The 16,407-nt window shown below is 38.7% G+C and overlaps 1 protein-coding gene across 6 annotated transcripts in view; it reads left to right on the top strand.

Moving 5' to 3' along the window:
• NTRK2 (neurotrophic receptor tyrosine kinase 2) overlaps positions 1-16,407 on the top strand; it is a 319,160-nt gene that overhangs the window by 53,525 nt on the left and 249,228 nt on the right. For all 6 annotated transcript variants that reach the window (XM_016130219.2, XM_016130220.2, XM_016130217.2 and 3 more), the window contains 3 exons: positions 1,416-1,721; positions 13,086-13,121; positions 15,759-15,859. In XM_016130219.2, the coding sequence (XP_015985705.2) occupies positions 1,416-1,721; positions 13,086-13,121; positions 15,759-15,859 (443 nt within the window). The remainder of the gene's footprint in view (positions 1-1,415; positions 1,722-13,085; positions 13,122-15,758; positions 15,860-16,407) is intronic.

Below are 16,407 nucleotides of genomic sequence, written 5' to 3'. Positions count from 1 at the left end.
TTGACCTACCCAGAAGCCTGAAGTCAGTGTTATCCCCATACATATGCAACCAGCTTCCAGCTTTATGTCCTTAATCGGCATCTCTCCAAAAGCTCATTCGAGCGTGGTGGAAGGAATAAGTGGGGCCTGGGCATGGGGACCTGGGCTGGTGGGAGGAAGGTAAGTGTGGTCCCTACCCCGCTGTGGTTCTTATGCTTGTAACAAATAAGGGCATTCAAATTCCAAATTTTCTCACTTTAGGTTAATACGTATATGTGGTTACCATGGTCTGAAGAATTAACCTCATCTGTCAGAGTTTAGATAAAGACTAGAAGGAATAAGCAATACAGCATGTTAACAACTAAGATAACGTCAGTGGTAACCTCACTCAGAGTGTATGGGTTAGCAGACTATGATTTATTTTTCCCCGGTGTGTGAGGAACATATATGACTAGGAAGCAATGAGTGAGAGGGCAGGACTTCTGGAGACCTGGATTCTTGTTTCAGATCTGCCTCACTCAGTAACCTTGACCAAGTCGCTTACCCATATTGGACTTGGGCTCTTCATCTGAAATACAATGCTATTGGGTCTCAAAATGATGTTATTTATATAATTTTTGAAGTCAGACCACATTAAAATAAACAGTTATAAGGGGTTTTAAATACTTTCATCTCGGATACTCCGTTTAAAGATGCTGCTTGATAATGTTTGTTTCCCCAAAGCATAAAGTGCTTTATATTTAATGTTAAAATAATCTCTAGTTTGTTTAGTTAGGACCTCAGACAGTTAGAGGATCAAAACAGTGACAACTGGAATCCTAGCAAAAATGCACTGTACTATAATGAAATGTGATGCTTTTAAAGAGCATTTACTATTGACAATCAGTGAAAAATAGCAATTTATCATACTTTATAATAATCAATCAGCATCAGTAGCAACATTCATTGCATTGATCACTTTGATCTGTTTTAGATAACTTACATGAGATTGGGGGTTCAGACAAGATTTCCAAAGTCATTTTTGTCATTATTGGTATCATTTAGTGAAGTACTGTAAAAATAGAAGCTTTCGATGTTTTGATGGTGCAGCTACATAATATCAAGGCATATAAACCAAAGCCAACTTCAGTTGAATCCCCTGTCATAATCTCTGGGATCTGTTTGGAACTGGTTCCCACATGGAATAGATGTGAAAAATGACTGTGATAAATGAGTCTTAAGCAAAGAGGGGAAAGGAGTCTCTCTGAAGCTCTCTGTAGGGAGTTAATTTAGCTTTGATGAAGATACAAAATATTGATGATTCCAGGGTTCCTGGTCATGTGTTTTCTTAAACTGAACAATGGTTGAATAAAATCCCCTATTGATGACACAGAAATCTGGAGATGGGGAAAATTCTGAGCTTTCTGATGCTATTAACTTTCTCTTTTTCAATTTAGTTGCTCCAACTATCACATTTCTCGAATCTCCAACCTCAGACCACCACTGGTGCATTCCATTCACTGTGAAAGGCAACCCCAAACCTGCGCTTCAGTGGTTCTATAATGGGGCAATACTGAATGAGTCCAAATACATCTGTACTAAAATCCATGTTACCAACCACACGGAGTACCACGGCTGCCTCCAGCTGGATAATCCCACTCACATGAACAATGGGGACTACAAGTTAGTAGCCAAGAATGAGTATGGGAAGGATGAGAAACAGATTTCTGCTCACTTCATGGGCTGGCCTGGAATTGACGATGGTGAGTCTCTGATGCTTTTGCCTCTAGAGAGACAATAAGGTTTATCACTCAACTATGGACAAAATCATATGTACAATAAACCAACCACCAAACTAGTGCTTTACAACATTATTTAGTCTTGGATCTGTAGGTCAGCCAGGCAGTTATGTCCCATGTGGCTTTATTCAGGGGTTCAGAGTGAGGAAGCAGCAGTTATACAGATCTGCTTTCTATGGTGAGTGTAGATTTGTAGAGTATAAGGGGACAACTAGAAATAAGGCCTAGGTTCAAGACTGGCACATGGTTTCTTCAGCCCATATGCCATTGGCCAAAGCAAGTCACGGGGCAGGAACTCACTCCTTTCAAGAAAGTGTGTGTGTGGGGCTGGGGGATGGGTGGGGGTTGGGAAGAGGGTAATGAATAATTTTGAAAAATAATTTGATATACATGTATTATTTTTATCTCAAAAGTTTAATGAGATTTTGTACACACAATGTCAAAACTCTTGCAAAACCATGAGCAGCTTGGTTGGCTGTGTTTGGTTGGCTCCTAAACTATCAAACATGCATTTCCTAACCCCTTACCTATTTGGAATTCAGAATCATACCCCGTCATCCACAGGTGAGAAAACAGTGTCCTAGCATGTTTTGCTGACCTGGACTAACTGAATTGAGGCATCTTTTCTTTCTTTCTTTCTTTTTTAAAAATCAGATCCTGAATTGTTTTTCTAGGACTGGTAATAGTTCTCATCTGACCAGTGGTTTTGGTTGGGAAAATGATGGCTGGCATCAGGAGTCCATCCTGTGGTCAGCAGGAGAATTATAGTGGAAGCTCCAGTAACAGCAAGGACAATTATATGCATTTTCCTGCTTCAGTTAACTGTTGCCCAGTTAACTGGTGGAGTGCTCTTCTTGCTTGGCCTTGTTGCCCAATGGCTGTTGCCATTGTGGAGGCTGAGGCTTGTGTTTGGATATTGAGACTTGTACATGCATTGAATTCCTTACCGTAATCACGCTGAGTTAATCAAAGCCACACAAAGATCACTTGGCAGAGGGAAGGGAAAATAGAAACTTGGAGGCCTGTGAGGCATGGGCTGCTTGGGCAGCATAAACTTGACTGGCTCACAGGGCAGCCCCACGGACAGGGGTGATGCATGAAAAGCTACCTTCACCGAGCAGTAAATGGGAATGCCATAATTCTCACTACATAATAACCTTTCCCATTGTGCTAGTATTTATTAAACAGCTATTTAAATATATGAGCTTCCTTAGCATGTTCAAAATGTGATTTGAATTATATAAATTTGATTTATGAACAGCCTTTCAGGAGCACATAAAACAAGCTGTGTTTGGACACCTTACCCGGGGACCCCTGGCAGTTGTCTTTCCTGTTAGATCTTCCTCTCAAGTTTAGCTGCTTGTGTACATTTGCTGTAGTAAATCTCTAAATTTCTGTGTTTTTTTTTTTTTTTTCTTGCATGTTTGGAAGAATACAGTTTCATAGTTAAATCCAGAAACTCTGCTTTGGGGCAACTGCTTTTTGCTAATTTTTAAGTAAACTTTTTTTTTGTGAATAATTTTAGGTTTATAGAAAAGTTTCAAAGGCAGAGTTTCCAGCTACCTTGCACCCAGTTTTAACTATTGTTAACATCTTGCGTTACTGCAGTACATTTGTCAAAACTCAAACTGACATTGGTACATTACTGTTAGCTAAACTTCAGACTTTATTTGAATTTTGCCAACTGCCTTTTGAAACTGTTGGAGTTGAATTTGATTCAAGATGAAGGTCAGGCATTTAAAAGTTTTAGAAGCGGTCTGCGTTGTTTGATATATGCACAGTTCTGTCCATGTAAAGCCAATAGCTTCTATTTTAGGTAGGATTTTGATGTATTTTGTTTTGAACATCTCTGTATGGTGCCAGTATTTGGTAGAGCTTAACTCCTCTTATTCATGTGGCCTCATTTTTATCAGTCATTTCTGTTGGTTTAACTTAGTGATAGGAAAGAATTGTTTTCTGGCATAAGAATAACTTGAAGTCTCTCAAATATTCCCTTTAAAAGAAATAATCATTTTTTATTAAAAATAAAAATTAAGCTCAATTTTATAAAGATGTGCTTTGCTCTCCTTTCCTTCCCTCTTGTTAATTTATTAGTTTAGTCAGGTCTTTAAAATATGAATATCTGCTTTTAGAAAAGACTGATTTTGTTTTTACTCTTTAAGTATTTACTCAAGGACCAGCTATCAAGGAGTAATAAATGAAAGTGGAAATGAAAGAGACTTGGCCCAGAATGATAGGGGATATAAATGGCCCTTGTGGGCCATAAACCAGTGTGACCAATTAGAGCTTGACCTCACTTGGCTTGTATGATACAATCTTTGTGGGTATTTATAAGATTTGTGGCCATAGCATACAGATAATGGCCTTTCTTAGAATTGATTCCTTTCCTTCTTACCCACCCTTTAAAACTAAAGAAAAATAAACAAATAGCAAATATAGATATATCATTACCCTGCTGGTCTAAAGGTACATTCCAAGTTGAGGACAACAGGTCAAGTTTGGGTTTATATTCATTCAGTGTTTTTGCTGTCATCATATAATAATTGAAGAAAAGGTTTAGTCTCACAAATTTTTCTAATACAAAGTTTCAGTTATATTTTTACCAGTTGTTTTGATGAGATCTGGTTTTTTTTGTGTGTGAATTTCCTGGCTTACAAGGAAGGAGGTAGCCCGGGATCACAGCTAAGCTTGTTTACATTACCATACAAAGTCAGAAGAGTTAAAATGGCAGCTCTGCTGTCCTTAGAATATGTGTTACTTAATCAGCTCGGAACTGAGATTTCCATGGGAATCTCCTTGCTTAGGAATTCACTCTCTCTTTGGAGCTAGAGAATGAAAAATGTTGAAGGAAATTAATACAAATAAAAACAAATAAACAAAAAGCTTAAATGGCTGAGCATGGACGAAGATGGACTGGTAGGACGTAGTGACAGTCCTTATTGCCTTTAATACTGCATGGCATGGAGATGCTGGGCGTGGTGGTGGACACTCTGCTTTCTTCTTGGAGGAAGGGTAGGGAAGAGTCTGTGAGCCAGCATCAGATAGGCCAGTAGGGTGCCGTACAGGGTGTGAGGACGTGAGGTGGGCAGTAAGAGCCCCGTTGAATGTCTTTCCAGAGTGCTGGGACTTTGCAGACTCTTACACTAGACCCAGCCAGGGTGTTCAGGGAAAGGACAGATGTTATCAGCTATTTAGATGCCAGCAAGACCCCAGATGCTGAGCAAGTGCCTTCCCATCTGTCAATCATTGGCAGCCCTGCTGGTAACTGAGAAAGGCAGGAAAGCCTTTTCCAAACTTCAAACACTAGATTGATCATTTTGATCCATGTTTGGAACTGAATTCAGCTTGGTTCAGTTTGGGGTTATGTTTAAAGCACAAAACATCACTTTAGGCTTCAAAATGAAATCTAGAGAGTGGTAGTGTTCATTCTTCCAGCACACTGATGAGCATAGCTTATGACAATCAAACCAATGTATTTCATTTTGTTTTTTCATTGTCCCTTTAAAATTTATTCACTAGGAATGAATAATCTTCTCTGGTACCGGAACAGTAGTGTCTGGCTCTTTGGTGCACATTAGAATCAAATGGGGATTTTTAACTATTATTTTATCATTTCATTTTTGATACACATTCCTGGGGCCCACCTCCAGCAATTGTGATTCAGTGACTCCCGAAGAGGCTTGGACTTTGGCATTGTTTATTTTTAAGATTCCCCGGGGACTCCAGTATACAAATAAGGGTGAGAGTTGCTGGTCTGGATAAGAGCATAGACCCAAGTAGGGTTTTCCTGCTCTTTATTGAGTAACAGACAATCCTTTGGTCACTTTAGGTTGTAGACAAAACCCTGGTCCAGAAATAGTATGTCCTGTCTGAATTAGAAATCAAAACTCTAGACTTGCTTTAAGGGCCAGTCTCCTCTCCTCTCTCAGTTCAGGCTGGCTGCATGGGGTGGGGGCTGGAGCTTGCTAATGAGGTTTCAGCCTCTCTGCTGTCCCAAAAGGGTTGGGCATGGGGGACAGATGGCAAAGAAGTGTTTTTCCTGGTACCTTTGTCTCTGGGACCTGGGCATGTTCGGGGCTGAACCCTCTATGGGTTCTTTGGAGATTCTGCTCTCTGCAGTCCCCTTTCCTGCAGTTCCCATGAGAGGACACAACTCTATTGCAGCTGGTGGAAGCAACTCCTTCCTCAGCACCCAAGATGCAGCTTTGTGTTTTGGGGACCCCCTTGCTCCTCCAAAGGGGCCTGTTGTGACCTAAGACTCACCACACTGACTTTCTCTTGTGCTGCCTACATCTGGTCCACAGGGGGAGCCCTCATGATCTCTGTCTTGCCACCTCTGGGTATACAGGTAGCACCCAAATGCCATTTGCATTGTGCCACCACAGGTTGCTTCTCTGGCAGGAGTCAGGCACTTGTCTGCCAAGCCTTCTTCCTGCAGGGAACAAATTCAAGTTTTCAGAGTGGTGCCATGGAAGCCCCATGGTGCATTAGTGGTGAGGACAACACTTTTCCCTGATGAAACTTCTAAATTCTTCCTTGTTCTCTCCTTTCTGGGACCTTTTAACGTCCAGTGTGAATCAGATGTTTCAAAGATCCAGCTCTTAGGCAGCTTTTTTTTGTGAATTCTGCTGTGCTGCCCTGGATGGAGGTAAACACCAAGAGAATAACAACGAAGGAACCTTTTCTCACCTCCCTTTGCATTTGTGCTCTGTAACCATTAAGAGAAAACTTTCTGCTCAGAATGGCCTTTCTGCCAGCACTGGCCTTGTCCTCTCTTACCCAGAAGTCTGGGCTTACCCAGAGGAGAGAACCTTGGAGCTCTGCCACTTGACTACGGGAACCTTCTAGACTTGGCCCTTTAAGAGGAAAACTAAGTTAAAGTTTGATTTCTAGAGAGGGCGGGGAAATATAAGTCCTCTCTGATGTCTAAGCTCTTTTCCCCTCCTCTCCCCATTTGGGACAGGGCCCAGAGATATGCCACTGGGGACAAAAGACATTTCCTGCCCTTACCCCTACAATTTTGTGTAGCCATTGCCAGAGAGTACCCACCCGCTTCAGTATTTGCATATCTAGCTTTTTTTTTTTTTTTTTTAGATTTACTTTAAATTATATTGTAAAATTGCCATCCTTAATGTCCATTGCCTTTCGTCTTTGGTTAGACTTCTCATAGAGTTATAAACCAGAGCTTCTCGAACTTTAATGAGCATTCGGATCTCCTGGGGATCCTGTTAAATGCAGATTCTGATTCCATGGGTCTGAAAAAAGGCCTAAGATCATGCATTTCTAATTACCTTTCAGATGATGCTGATGCTGCAAGCACTTGACCACACTGAGTAGTGAGGGTAGTTCTGCCCTGTAGAACACAGGGGAAGCCAATGGAAGAACTGGTCAGGCATCCCCCAAAATGACCACATTGACTCCTCAAGGATATCAATAGTTATAATGATAAAAATATGGAATAGTTGGTGCACCGAGATGCACTCTAGCTGGGGTTAGCAAAAAGTAAAATAAATTCAATAAGTGACTTAAGGAAGCTTGGGAGAGTGAATAAAAAGTAGAGGTAGTAGTACAGACATGCTCATAGAAAGCACGGGTTTACCTGAGACTTTCCCCAAGATTCTTCTGTATCCTATTTAGCTTACAGGCCAAAAATAAGACTTGTCTGAGATGAAATTGATCTGCTATGTGGCTGTCATTGAAATTCAATCCTACATATAGAAAAATCATTTTCATGAACACAAAAGTGTATGGAGGCTGAGTGGAGATTAGAAGTGGTGAGGGTGTTTTTTAAAAGCAGAATTTAAAGCAGAAATTAATGGCAGAGAGATTGCTTGTGAGTACCATGAGGGAGAAACCTGGTGCCTTTGTTAGTCTCTTTCAATTAGTGCACGTTTCAAGAATTTTCTTGGGCAGATAGTTCTATGAACGTGAACACGTTGATTGTTTAAGAGTAGATTTTCCTGTAGAAATCATTACCTGAGTGACTAATAGTTTAGTCTTGGAACGAACCTCGCCAGAGCACTAGATGAAAAAATATCCATGGTTTAAAGCTTTCCATTCTTTAGGCAGTACATAAAGAGTGTCTCTATGGCCCACTCATTCAGGAAGAATGTCACAGCTCAAGAATGCTCATTCACACAAGCAGTGGGAGTTAGTGACTTATGCTTCCTAATTCAGGAGCAGTTGTCTCCTATGCAAAATTCGCGTCAGGAACAAACTATAAATACTGGAAGAGTTTTCCCAACAGCTTCGTATTCGTGCCATTTTACCATCAGATTCATGACGTCTGGATGAACTAGAGCTCTCTGCAGTGCTTAGAATTGCCCTCAAACTGGCAGATTTAGATTTGGTGTACTTAGGCCAAAGAATGCAGAGAAAGGAAATTCTTCTAAATGTCACACACTGAGGAACTAGAAACTCCCCCAGTATTTGCCCCTTAAGCCATTTGTCAGGACCCATTTCTTATCCTGGGAGAAGAAAGGAAAGAAAATTCCACCTGCTTTTCTGTCTTAAATAACTGTGAAGAGTCTTGTTCGGCCATAGACTCATAATAATCATGATAATTAAGATTTATACTTAAATAGCTCTTTATGTCTCAAGAGTACTAATGTTAATTAATTATGCTTCCCAAAGCTCCTGAGGAGTTGCCAAAGCCAATGCTATTATCCTCTCCTGTCTCATGAAAGTCTCCTTTGGTACAGAAAAAGTAAAGAGACTCCCCACGCTACGTAGCATGTTAGTGGTTCAGCCAGGAACCCAGACGTCTGAACTCCCAGTGCTTTCAGGTTCTGAGTTCAGGCAGCCACTCAGAAAGGGAAGAGAAGGATCTGGGAATCAAAAGATGGACTGCCATGAGTTAGAAACACTATTGACAAAAGACAGTTTATTTGAAAAGAGCAAACCTTTTCCTATGGCTTTATCATATGGGAGTCTTTGAAATATTTTTCAAGATCACACGAAAGAGAGTCTAAAAATAGAACTGAAAGAAAAGTCTTTCTTTTTCTTTTTCTTTTTTTAAGGCATTAGAGACTAAAAGCTTAAAGGAGGGAAACAGATGTGTCTTCTGGCCCCCACCATTATTTTTATCTCTGCAGCAGAATGCAAAATGAACCCTACTGTCAGACTACCTATTTTTCCACAATTTTAAAAAAAATCCTACAAATATGTTTCCTATAATTGTACAACCTTGCAGATAAAAAGTTTTACTCACGAAGATTTACATAAAGTCATAAGATGTGCTCGTAGGCCATAACTAAGATTAGAAGAAGGAAGTGAAAAAAAAAAACAAAAACCCTCATTTAAGTCATTTGGCATGGAATTAAGAAGATGGTGAAGTACTTTGCTTTGGTGTTATTTGGGAGGAAAAAGTGAATTTATTGTCTGTGTTTAGAAGCTTAAATGCTTCTCTCTTGGAGATGTAGACATCGCTCATTTAGTACAGAGCTTTATCAATAGTGCTTGTAAGGCTGTGATACCGTCTCCATTGTTCTTTTCACCAGAAGTGCTTCAGGCTGCTCTCTGAAACTCTTAGTCCTCTTCACATAGTTCCTGACAACAGACTTTAGATCAAGAACAAAGTGCAACCGGTGTAGCACTTGGAGATGCTCAACAAACTTTGCAGAAAATAGACATTTCTGCTTGGTGCACATCTTCTTTGGGTTGGCAAGGAGTTGTAGCTTCTGCACTTGAGTGGGCTGTGAAGGGAGAAAATGGTCTGCTTCCTGTTTGGAGTGCAGTGGGTTAATGGAATTCCCCTTTTCTCTTATGGAAATTCTTGACCCAAGCTTTAGGGCTTGATGCCCCCTCCTGCTGCTTAGATTTGATATTTCTTATCTGATGAGAGCGACTAGGATAGTATTCAAGGAAGCATAACCCTTCTCAAATCCGCACTGCAAGTGTATTACTCATCAGATGCTACTCATTTAACTTCCCAGTCATTCTCTTTCTATCGACTTTTTCCCTCAGAGATAGTATTTGCCTTTCCTCAGTTACCTTTTAGTCTTGAATATCTATCTCAAACAGGAATGTCTACCTTTTAGTATATAATAATACATATCGAACATATTTAAACTAAATAAAAGGAATCAGAGTTAAAAATGGCAGTCTATTTTCAAAACTTGACCATTGCCAGAAATCTAAAAAGGAAGTGGTGATTTTTTTTTCCAGTGTCTGCATTTAAAATGATAATAACTACCTCACTATTGGAGTGTAAATGTCATGGGAGGTTTGCTTGCCCGAGAAATTGCTAGAAGCAAAATACTATGCTTAATGAGCTGGGGTCAGCTGAGTAATGTGACCTTGTTTTTTTATAAACTCTGTCTGTGTACCCTCCCAAGTGCCAGGCTTCCCAAATCTTGGTACACGAAAAGGTATTTCTTTATTGTGGTGAGTAGGCCCTCATCAGACATAGTACAGTATGCTAGGGAGGGAAAAAAAATCAATCACTGTTCCTCCCACATTGTTTTTCTGTGAGTTTCATAATCTTTCACTAAATTTGGCTATTCCTGACAATAAAAGTAAAGTGACGATACATCTCATACATGTGGGAAAATGAAGTTAGGAAAGTATAGTGCTTTTCAGAAAGTTTAGATATGATCTAATTGGTTTTGCTAGTAAGCTTGGTAGAAAAGGCATGCACTGATATGAATCATAAATCTGGAAAATAACCTATTTTACAGATTATGCACTAACCTGTTTACTTTTGATTCTACCTCAAATCCCATTTTTCGGACTTTTGCTACATTGAATTGATTCGATGTTTTGAACCTTCTTGGAGGCTTTCTAGGGAGTGTTTTTGGGTGTTCCCTTTCTGTGATGAGGGTGATTATAACTGTCTGTAAGTCATTTTCACTGAGACCCTTTCAGTGTGTAGCTTAGACAAATCTGGCTCTGAATTCTCACCAGAGCCTTTTTACTTTCTTATAGAATAAAAGCGAGTGGTGACTTGAGGTCTCAGAGGGCATGAGAACAAAACAGGGCGACTGACTAGTCCTAGTTTTAAAACTTAAAGTCCAATACCTCAGGAATCCCCTCAGTCTCAGGCAGTTGGGATGGAGGGTCATCCTAGTACAAATGAACATCCTCATACTTATATCCAAATATTTAAAAAATATAAATCAAGTTAATACATTGTTAAATAAAATGGGTGCTAGCCTCCTCCAAATATATGTCTATAATGACCCGGAAAGCTAAGTTTGAAGATCGAATTCTCAGACTCTTGAAGTTCCAGGCTGGAACCTACTAGTTTTAGTAGAGCTGGTTCCTATCCATGGCTGGTACCCTGTGCCTCTGCCTATATAGTGAGAAGTATGTGAGAAGTGATGAATGTGCATGTGGATACCCCATCATCTATCTGTCTTGACTCAGTCCTCACCTCTGCCTTGGGTCTTGGGTCAGAGGGTGCTCATACTGGTGGTGTGGCTACCCATGGGCTGACAGATGTAAAGGAAAGGCTGGCCAGGCCTCAAAAGTGTGTTTGGGGCCTGTGGGAAAGGAATTCTGGGTCCTGGGCACTCGGAATAAGGTCTAGAAGTGAAGATGGACTCTGGTGGGCAGGTAGCCTTGCAGATTCAGACTGTGTTGAGGGCACAATAAGAAGGACACCAGAATGGAATCTTTTAAAGTAATGGATTGTTGAGCAGTTCAAAGAATGATTTGCTCACTTGGGGTTATAGAACCTTTTCTTCAGCAGGGCTAAAAAATCCTCACAGTAAGGGGATACCATTTGGTCCAGGCACTTTACAAATGAAAGGACCTCAGCAGATGGGTGGTTATCCTGCAAATAATATCATCAGAGCTGCCGTTGGGATTTCCTGCTGCTTTATTCACTGAATTTCCTCTCAAACTGAAGGGCAGCCTGCAAGGCCCTCCTCTGGCATGTTACACCAGCTACAGATAATTCAGACTCTACATATTGATATATTGTAAAAACTACTTTGAAATGATGATTGAGGTGATAAAACTCAAAATAGAATTGAAATTTGTGGGAATCAATGACTACATGAATTGACGTGGGGTAGTCACATGTGGTTGCACAGGTTGTGCACTGCACAATATCAGGTGGTGCCTTTCACATAGACTGCAGTCTGAATGGCACCCCATGGAGTTGTACAAAGCATGAACTGCACAGAACTACAGCATCTCTGAATCTAAGTGCACAGCCATCTACTTATTATTTTCTCCTGCTAAAATAGATGTTCTTCTAGTTGAACTGTGTTAAAATTCTAATTTGAACATTAGGCCACTTTTATTTGATTCTTTATTTAGACTAACCTTAATTATTCACTAAGGAATACATGAATAGAAAATTGGCTCAAGTATCACTTTATTTTAAATAGTATTTTTTTTTTTTTTTTTTTTTGCTAAAGGTTCAGAGGTGAAATGAGAACTGAGTAAGCTTTATGGTTTGCAAGTTTTACTTTTTCATGTGGTAAGTGAAGACTAAAAGTGGAGGAAATAGCTTTGGAAATTCATTTTGTAATGTTAAATCAAAGTTTAATTTTATTTCCAAGTAGGCTTTCATATAGAGACTCAGCTAGTTCTGAATGGAGAATAAGTAGGAAATATTTTTGTCACCAGTTTTTGTTGTGACTTAAAAAAAAACAACTTAAGAATGTTTTTACGAATTCTGATGGAACATTTTAAAACAGAATATTCTGATTGTCTTGGTGAATACAGTCATCCAAAAAAATTAAGTGGGTATAATTTTGCGTTCTCTCTGACATATTAATTTATTATCTCTTGTAAACAATTTCAATAGAGTAAGTACACTTATTTTTCTTATTGTGTTAGAGCAAAAAAAAAAAAAAAAAGATTTATTCAGCTTTGGCAACCTCCCTAAGACCAAAAGGAGAGCAAACTTGTGCTTTAGATATCATTATACAGCCTGGTTAATAATATGTTCATAAATGTGAATGGACCTGCCAAAACATAGTGTGAAAGTAACCCCAAATCATCCGAGAATAACAAAAGTGGTACAGAAATGATCTGCCTCTGGGATAAAAATACCAAAATTGTGATTAACCTGGTCAACCGTATAATAGAAACGGTAAAGGAAATTCATCTATTGCTGTGGTTTTTCCAGCTAAATTGATTCGTGATTCCTGTTTATTCTTTTTAAGAGGGGCGGAAGTTATGGACTGGGGAAAGGAATAGAGTTAACATGAAGTAAATGGAGAATTTCAGGTTTTATTTACCTGTCCTATAAAACAATCTATCCAGTTATAAAAACTTCAATATACATTTAGCTCATTTTAGTGAGTATAAGTTAGTATTTTTTTAAAACTCTGAATGCATACTTACAAATCTTTGCTTTGTTTTGCTTTTTAGGTACAGACCCAAATTATCCTGAGGTAATTTATGAAGGTAGCTATCATGTTGTCTTTTATTTTGTATTCTTCTAAAATGTTTGTGTAAAATGAAATAAATCAACTAAAAGAACAGCTTTATGCTCAGTTAAATATACATTTCAAGCATTACATAGGCCAAAATAATATTTCAAAAATCATTCAATATTGATGGCAATTTTCCCTTGATGTTTATAGTGCCTGTAAATAGCATTTTCTCTCTTGTGCTCTGTTCTTGGAAGTGGTAAATCCATTCTACTGTAACACACAACTTGTTTCCATAATTGGGAACTAATTACCTGTTTAAAAGCCATGGCTACCAAGAAAAGGGAGGTGTATCAGTTTCTAGTTATGACGGTAAACTCAATTCAAAATCATGTTTCTTATATAATAAGGAACTTTGGCTCACAGACGGGAACCTCAAAGATAGGACATGTTTTAGGGTGGGTTAAACCAGCAGCTCAACCATGTCATCAGGGACCCAGGTTTTTTCATCTTTACCCTCCCCTGCCCATTGCGCTGGCTTCCCTGAAGCCTGGCTCCCCTTCTGGTTATTAGATGAGGCCCTTAGAGAGGGTATTGATCGTATCACTGGGGGAAAGGGAAGAGCTTCTGAAAGAGTTCTATAAAAAAGAGAACTTTTCCAGTAACCCCCACCTGGCCCTCCTTGTATCTGATAGAGGATCCCATGATCCATTCTTGCCTCTGTTATTGATAAGCAGGATGGATTAACCCTTGACTAACTAGACCTCCATTAGAGATTAAATTAGTTTCTCTGGAGGATGTGCTCGAACCCCTTGAAGAAAATGGAAACATGGAAGGGGAGAAACGAAATGGTCCACTATATTAGCTTTTAACTGAGTATCTCACCTATGCTTCACTATTTTAATTGAAGACAGGGATTTTTTTAATAGGTGTGAAAATCCATCTTTAATGGATTTTCAAACCACCTTCATGACCAGGACGCCTCTGTTTGGGGAAGTGCAGGCTAAATTTTAACACTTGGCTTGAAATTTAAGATTCATTAAAATTTGGATTGGTTAAAATGTTATATTTATACATTTATTTTATAAAACATTCTGTTCTTAAATTTTATATTTTTGTGTACACATTGACATTTTATTTTTTCTATAAAATGATTCTGTGTTTATATGTTTATTATATGTGTATATTTAACTTGAGCTAGTTTTAACTGGGAAATTATTTTGTCTTTACCGGCTTTATACATGTTAAGCTATATTTCCTTCAAGCTGTGGTTTAGAAGATTTTGTGCATGTGATTTGTATATTTTTGTTTTTCTTTGTCTTAATATGGTTTAAAGGAAGAGTGTCTCAAAATGTATCACAGAGAAGTATGTTTGAATTGTGATTTTACATTTTAAAATTATGTTTTGGACTTCTTTCCAATAACTTCAGGACTTAATGTCATACTTCCTTTGGCCTCAGATCCTACTTTAGGTTTCTGGGTAAAGATGTCCTGCTATTAAACTATAGATGCTTTAATGATTTACTTTTGCATGAGTGTCTAAATATAATACGAAGAAGAAAAATAAGCAAGTAAATGATATCTCTTAGTGTTTGATTGAAATTGTTTTAATATATTCAAAATGGAAATGGTGAAAATTTACTTTTGGGGTTAATAATAAAGCAGAAAACAGGTAGAAAATAGATGCTTTTTGTTACTTTTCATTCACATTCAAAGGAACACTGTGCTAATGACAATGTAATTTAAATTGGTTACCCTGAGGCTTGCATGATAATTCTACTGAGGGAAGTTTAGCTGGGGCTGACTTAATGAAGTGTTTGTTCAGGATGCAAATTGAAGGCACCATATCTATTTAGGATAAAAATACAAAACATTTATATACAACGTTGTCTACACTAAGTTTAACACAATTTTTAAGACTTTTACACATAATATTAATAAAAATTTTGCCCACAAAAAATCAATCTTTATTTTTCATCTTGATTTATTTGAAATACAGTGATATGAGAACATATTTGTACAATGCTAAATACTATGTTGGCACAAGTCCCTGTCTATTAATTCTGAAACAAATATCGGTGATTCAGAGCTCTTCAAAAAAGTTCATACGTGGACCCAAGTTCCCTATCAGTGCTGATTCCACATTCCATGTTGAGGGGCTGCCTCTTACCCAGATAAGATGCTTCTGACCTGGGATTGATGCTGTTGATTTTCAGTCTGGTTCATGTTTAGGCTCTGCCACCTTTTTGCCAGTTGACCTTAGACTAGTCAGCTGATAGTCTTCTGTAAAACTGGTGGTTAGACCCTTCCGGGTCTATAAATCTGTGACTGTTGGAAGATTGATTCTCTTTTGTATTTATGTTAAATACCACATCAAAAAAGGGATATTTCCTTATGTGCCAAGAGACAACCTAAACCTGGTTTAGAATTTGACCAACAAAACAGTGATGTAAAGATTTGAGTTGAGTACCGTTTTGGCATTGTACAACCCCAATACTACAATGGATTTAACCCAACAGCTGAGTCCTGTTCCTCCCCAGCTAGGCTGTCAGTGGTTTGGGGATCTTGCGATTCCTCTGGCTTTGTTCTGGGTCGCTCTGTGGCCTTGTGGTTTTTGGAAGCCTAATGACAACTTCATGGTTCCTTCTCTTTCCTCTTTCTCCACCTTTAGATTATGGGACTGCAGCGAATGACATCGGCGACACGACAAACAGAAGTAACGAAATTCCTTCCACAGGTGTTGCCGACAAAGCTGATCGGGAACATCTCTCGGTAAGTGGAATAAAGAGTTGTTTCCTAGATCGGTTCTGAGCGTTTTGGATTCCCAAGTATTGAAAGAAATGGAGTTACTTCAATGCAAGTCTTTCAGCGAGACATTTTTATTGTTCAGATGTTCGAGATGCAAATTGGGCATTGAAGTTCGGAAGAATTAAAAGAAAGGTTTAAGAGGAGTGATAAAGGCAGATGTATAGCCTCTGACTTATTACTAGTGGTTCCTGTTTTAAATATCTCTCTTTTAAAAAGTTATTGGGAGAAGAGCAAGAAACCAGCTTTCTTGTTCAGGCACATGTATAATTATTCCTGTCTTCCACATCTTCACACCTGCCTCCTTAAATATTTTAATAAAATTTTCAGTGCCCATCAGATATAAAGCTATAATGTGGGAGGAGATAAAAATATGAATGAAACTCAGGTCTATTTTTTTTGGAGTTTATAGTTTAGTCAGAGACCTGAGATGTGAATACCAGCATCTAAAACACAAATGAAGGCTGAGCAAGGAGATTTGAGAGAAAGAAATAGAAGGGCAAGCACTCTGTTTC

Source organism: Rousettus aegyptiacus, unplaced genomic scaffold, assembly GCF_014176215.1.
Source record: "Rousettus aegyptiacus isolate mRouAeg1 unplaced genomic scaffold, mRouAeg1.p scaffold_m13_p_3, whole genome shotgun sequence".
In the NCBI taxonomy this organism is placed as follows: domain Eukaryota; kingdom Metazoa; phylum Chordata; class Mammalia; order Chiroptera; family Pteropodidae; genus Rousettus; species Rousettus aegyptiacus.
This window is presented reverse-complemented; position numbering and strand designations above follow the sequence as displayed.